This window comes from Saccostrea cucullata, unplaced genomic scaffold (assembly GCF_032062105.1).
Source record: "Saccostrea cucullata isolate Sc308-1 unplaced genomic scaffold, CSIRO_AGI_Scuc_v1 ctg262, whole genome shotgun sequence".
Taxonomy (NCBI): Eukaryota; Metazoa; Mollusca; class Bivalvia; order Ostreida; family Ostreidae; genus Saccostrea; species Saccostrea cuccullata.
Genome location: NW_026925668.1, coordinates 223,169 through 229,285, shown reverse-complemented (window position 1 = coordinate 229,285; position 6,117 = coordinate 223,169). Strand labels below are relative to the sequence as shown.

At 37.2% G+C, this 6,117-nt stretch overlaps 1 protein-coding gene across 1 annotated transcript; it reads left to right on the top strand.

Moving 5' to 3' along the window:
- The first annotated feature begins 3,661 nt into the window (after window positions 1-3,661).
- LOC134269575 (uncharacterized) lies at window positions 3,662-5,984 on the top strand. The gene is made up of 2 exons (XM_062751778.1): window positions 3,662-3,773; window positions 4,198-5,984. Exon 2 carries the CDS (start codon window positions 4,209-4,211, stop codon window positions 5,886-5,888), a length of 1,680 nt encoding a protein of 559 aa, XP_062607762.1. The 5' UTR covers window positions 3,662-3,773; window positions 4,198-4,208; the 3' UTR covers window positions 5,889-5,984.
- Window positions 5,985-6,117: the final 133 nt, after the last annotated feature.

The window sequence follows — 6,117 nt, the reverse complement described above, 5'->3', positions numbered from 1 at the left end:
ATTACCAAAACTCTGGACGATATGTTTGAGAAAAATGAGATTGGTATCAACGTCTTTGAGACCTTAAATCCTATTGCCTGTAGACCAGGACAATTCTATCTGCTTCCTAAAATACACAAAGAAGGCATGCCAGGTCGCCCCATAGTCAGCGCAATTGGACACCCCACGGAGAAAATTTCTGAATTCATTGATTTACATCTCCGTCCACACGTAGAAAGTTTGCCATCCTATCTTAAGGACACTACGGACTACATTAACAAGACGCCCTCTACTGGCCTCCCAGATCATACCCTCCTCGTGACTATGGACGTCACATCTTTGTACACCAATATTCCGCACGATGAGGGTATCGAAGCCTGTAGAGAAGTCTGGGATAGTAGATCCATACAAGTTCCTTCTACGGAGTCCCTTGCTAAGCTCCTTGAACATGTTCTCAAGTTCAACAACTTCATGTTTAATGGAGAACATTACCTGCAAGTTAATGGCACTGCTATGGGTACGAAAATGGCACCTTCTTATGCCAATGTCTTCATGGGCAGACTGGAACGCAACTTGTTACTTCAAGCACCATTTAGGCCTCATAGCTGGTTGCGTTTCATTGACGATATAGAGATGAAGTGGGTGGATTGTCGCGAGAACCTCGAGGCATTCATTACGTTTGCCAACACCTTTCATCAGTCGATCAAATTTACAGTAGACGTATCTAATTCGAAAAACGTATTCCTAGATACTACATCTACCCTGATTGATGGTGAAATCGAATTCAGTCTCCACACCAAACCCACAGACTCCCACCTATATCTTATGCCCACTAGCTGTCATCCCCCACACACTTTTAAGGGAGTGCCTAAGGGTCTAGCCACCAGAATTCGACGCATCTGTTCGTCCCCTGCCTTATATCAGGAGCAAAGTGATCTTCTTAAGTCCCACTTATGCAAAAGAGGCTACAATGCCCGCACCATACAAACAGCTATTGATGAGATGGCGGAACATGACAGACAAAACCTATTACGCTACAAGGAAAAAGACAATAGCGACAGGGTCCCTCTGGTAACCACATACCATCCCGTCCTTAAGAACCTTAGCGGTATCCTTCAAAAGAACCTACCAATTCTCCATTCAAACAAACGAATGGCAGAGGTCTTTAAGGAACCCCCATTGGCTGCATACAGACGCCCAAGGAATCTAAAGGACATGGTAGTAAGAACCAGACTGGACAACCCATTACCTAACGGGGGCTTTAAAACTTGCTCTGACAGGAGATGTCTTCTTTGTAAGCACAGCACTGGCACAGACAGTTTTAACAGCCCTGTTACAGGTCGCAGCTACAAAATACTAGGGAATTTGTCCTGTCATACTGACAACTGCATTTATCTCATCACTTGCAAAGTTTGCTCCAAACAGTATGTTGGTGAAACAGGAGATCTCCGTAGGAGAGTCAATAACCACCGTTCGACCATTAGGACCAAAAAACTCAATGAACCCGTTGGGGAACATTTCAACCTTGAGGGTCACAAATGGGAGGACATGACAGTAGTGGTGATTGACCATAACCCAAGATGGACAGATGCTCAGAGGAAAAGCAAAGAAAAGTTCTGGATGCACAGATTGAAGTCATTCCGCCCAAATGGTATTAACAAGTTGAATGACTTCACCAGAATGAACGTAAATTAGACCCAATTCCTGATCATACTAAACAAAATTATTCTCTCAATTTAGTGTAAACTCTACAGTTAATTTGTGCCACCAACTCTCGAACTCGAACAACCACATAACTAAGTATTGCTTACGCCTTCGTTAATTATTTTTTCCCGATAATAAGTCCTTAAATATTTCAAAATTTATTAGTGATCACAATTCATATGTTTAAATATTCCTACTATATGATTTTTCTTTCATTATTCTTTATTAAGTAAAGTTACGCCATTTTGAGAGAATGAAATAACGTACGATTTACTGATTGTCGTAATTAATTAGCATAATTAATTCGTTCAATTATGTAAATCGCACTTCACCCGAGTATACCCGATAGACCGGACGCATTTCATAGCGGTCCGAATTTCTTTCTTTATTAGTGTTCTTTAAATTTTCCAACTCAACATGTAATTAAGTATGTAAATATCTAGTGTTTAGTAGTTTAGTAGTAGTGCTAGTTGTTTTTGTTTCTCTTTTTCCTTTGTTCTTATGACTTTTTAACTTTTTTCTTTGTCCTGAGGAAGGGACAGGGCGTCCCGAAAATTTGACAATTTTTATTGTTCGTGTCGTTGGTCATTTTTAGTGCTCTATATATATATATATATATATATATATATATATATATATATATATATATATATATATATATATATATATATATATATACATTAGACAAATTTGCTAACGCACCACCTAGGAGAGTTAATATTATACTTTTAAAAAACTGTTTATGATGTATTTGATATATAAATATGCTACTTTAACAAAAAGTAAGGCATATAAATGTCAAACCTTATAAATAAGTACAATGTTTACTGAAGTGTGACCAATTCATAGAAAAAAATAAAATCGTGTCTATTCCATTTTCGAAGAAAAAAAATCCAATTTTTTCTTTGTATTTGTGTTCTTCACATTTGTACTAATTAAAAACTCAGAAAAAAAGTTACAGCGTATGTGGCATTTGACGCTTGAAGAGCGTGCTAAAGCACACAGTAAGGCGTCTGCAGGGATTCCTTTAGAAAAATCTGTAAAAAATGAAAACAATAAAAAGAAAATGAATTCCACTTATGATAAATTGTTACAGATAGATTAACAACCATAAAAATGTTTACTATAGGTAGCCACGACTTTAAGTAAGCAGCATACAATAACAAAAATTGTTCCACAAAACTAGGTCAACCGGAAGTTGAGTGGATTTGGTATGGATATTGAGGCACCGGATGATTACTAGACGATGTGAGAGTCAATGATTGTTTATAATTTAATTTATAACTGGGAAACTACTCCTGTGGCATCTTCACAAACCACCGTTAGTGGTCAAGAATTTCATATCTGGGCAAAAATGGTGCGCAGTGCACATCTGGAAATTGGTTTTTGGACAAGAAGGTCATTCAAGGGTCTTTTCATGATACCAAGACATTTGTCAATCCCACTGTTTTAGAAATAATGGCATATTATATACACTAGTACCCACTCGGCAAATTATCAATTCACAAATAAGAACTAACAAATGGTGCGTTAGCAATTTTGTCTAGTGTATATATATATATATATATATATATATATATATATATATATATATATATATATATATATATATATATATATATATATATATATATATATATATATTTTTTTATAAAACACAGGTCTGAGAGATGAAATAAAATAACATATAAGCTGTATGACCATGTATATTAACCAACGGGAAAAACAATTTCACATTAAAGAATATTTTTCCTATCATTCTGATCAAAAGACAAAAAAGTGAAATTTTTTGAAAGTGACCCGCATACGACATGCATTTCCGAATTTAAAAAAAGCAGTGTTTTGTATTTCAACAAGACAGTTTTACAACTATTTAGTATTTTGCGTGTTTTGGGCAAATGTGTTTCTCTCTTCTTGAAGCAGATCAGAGAATGAAGACATGTCTTCGTTTTAGATTATGCTATAAAACGAGCTGGAAAAAAAACGCATCTGTATGATACAGCTGAACATGTATGTACATCCGCATCGACACACACAGCACAGTCAAACAGCATTCTAACATGTTATCAGGTCGAGGTGACCAATTCTAGGTGAGTACAGAAGGTATTTTGTATTAAAGAGTGTAGTGAAAGGTATGATCCCCGATTGTCATCTTGAATCGAGCTTAATTAATTAGAATTCGACCAATTTAATAATCTGTTCTTCTTAAGATAAATATTAATTTTCAAATAACATTAAATACAAGGAAGTTATATATAAAAAAGTTCAACAAGAAAATATATGTGAACATTTAAGAAAGGTCAGATCAAAAACGTTTCAAATGAACATTATGGAAATGAATAAAATTGGTACTTTAAAAAAATAAGACTGTTTCTGAGTGATGTTAGATTTATCGTTAAAAAAAATTACTGAGAGCGCTAAACATTCCATTTATTACATAGTTAACTGGTTATTGCTTATTGAAGTTATTCAGTACGTAATTTCTGATAATACTGAGTCCTCCTTCTTTTTAAGATATAGTGAAGATGATTAGCAGTGATGATCAGGAGAAGATGGCGCAGGATGTCATACGCTGCTCTCTGTGCAGTAACGCTGTTGCCATGCACTGCAGAAGTTGCAATGTAAACCTCTGTGAGCAGTGTATAAGCCACCATGTGCAGAAAAGTTCGACTCTAAAAAACCATGATCTCATACCGTATACACAGAGAGCGGCTTCTCCAGAAGGAGTTGGAAATTTTTGCAAGGATCATCCCAAAAAAATCTGTGACCTCTACTGTCAGGACTGTCACGTTCCTATATGTTCGCATTGTCTGCTGAAAAATCACAAACGACATAGCGCCGAGGAATTATCCGAAATTTATAAAACAACTCGGAGCGCTGTCAGCGAGGACTTGCAGGAATTAAGACACTTTAAAGAAGAATATGAAAAGGTCCTTAAAGAAATTGAAGACGGATTGTTGACGTATATGCAAGACAGTGAACAAGGAAGAATTTTTTTACAGAAATTGGGAGGGAAATGGCATGACATCATAGATAAAGCTATAGACAGAATGGAAAAGGACATAACTGACAGAACAAAAGAAGACAAGAACATCATGCAGGATAATGTTGATGAAATCCGCACCACCTTGCAGAATGTGGACAAATTAATAAAGAGAAATGAAAACCTTTTAAAAGATGAAGATGTTTTGAACATTCTAAGATATGAGTCTAGGGTTGATGAATTGCGACTTGTTCCCAACAGAACAGAAATCAACCCAGCAAAAATCGCTCCTCTGGATATTGAAGAAGAAGAAATCATGCGACAGCTTGTGACTGTCACACCTTCCACCCGAGTCACTCTCCGTGGGTTTGCTATCACCAAAGATGGCCGCGATTTCTCCATATCTGCTCGGGTGTTACTTGAGAAAGAGGAACTCTTAGCTACCTTTAGAGTCAACAGCGTAAAATTGAAAGGAATTTGCTGCGAGTCCACAGACAAGGTTTGGATCTATGGAGATGACGAAAAAATGAAACAGTTCGACAAACTTGGCAACCTGCTAGATTGCATAACGGCGACTTCGGGGAATAGTCAGAAAGATATTGCTGTGAATAAAAATGGCGATGTGGCTTTTTCTCACATAACAGATGAATGTGTGAAAATACTCAGAGAAAAGCGCATACAAAAATTGGTTAACATGACTGGCTGGATACCGTATGGCCTTTGTTTCAATGCAGACGATGATTTGATGGTCTGCATGAGACGAAACGACTATTCAGAGAGCCGAGTTGGTATATATTTGGGAGAACAGTTGAAGCAAGAGATTCAATATGATGACACCAACAAGCCACTATTTTCAACAGGCCGGAACAACATGTATATCACCGAAAATGGAAACGGGGACATTTGTGTGTCAGACTGGAACGCTTCAGCTGTCATCGTGACCAAAAAGTCCGGGGAATTCCGATTTCGTTACACCGGAAGTCTCTCTCGCAGCTACAAAGAATTCTATCCACATGGAATAGACACCGACAACTACTGTCGTATACTTGTTGTTGATCGCAACAATGATTGTGTCCACGTGATCGACAGGAACGGGAAGTTCTTACGCTACATCAACTGCAGTTTGAAAGACCCCTTCGTTCTCAGCATTGATAGTGACGAAAACCTCTGGGTTGGAGAGTGTGATGAGCAGAATATTAAAGTTATTAAGTATCTGGACTAGTTATACACTCTGTACTTTCTTAAGGAATAAATGATTATTGATAGACTCACGAAACGAACCTGTAGAAATGCAGACTCGATTGCCTTCTTCACCATAGGTCTTAATGATATTATACAAATATGGACTCAATGTAGGTCAATATGCATTTATAATGACCCAGGATGACAGATATTGACCGAAGATACCTGTAGTATATCGACCGAGGGCGCTAGCCCGAGGTCGATATACT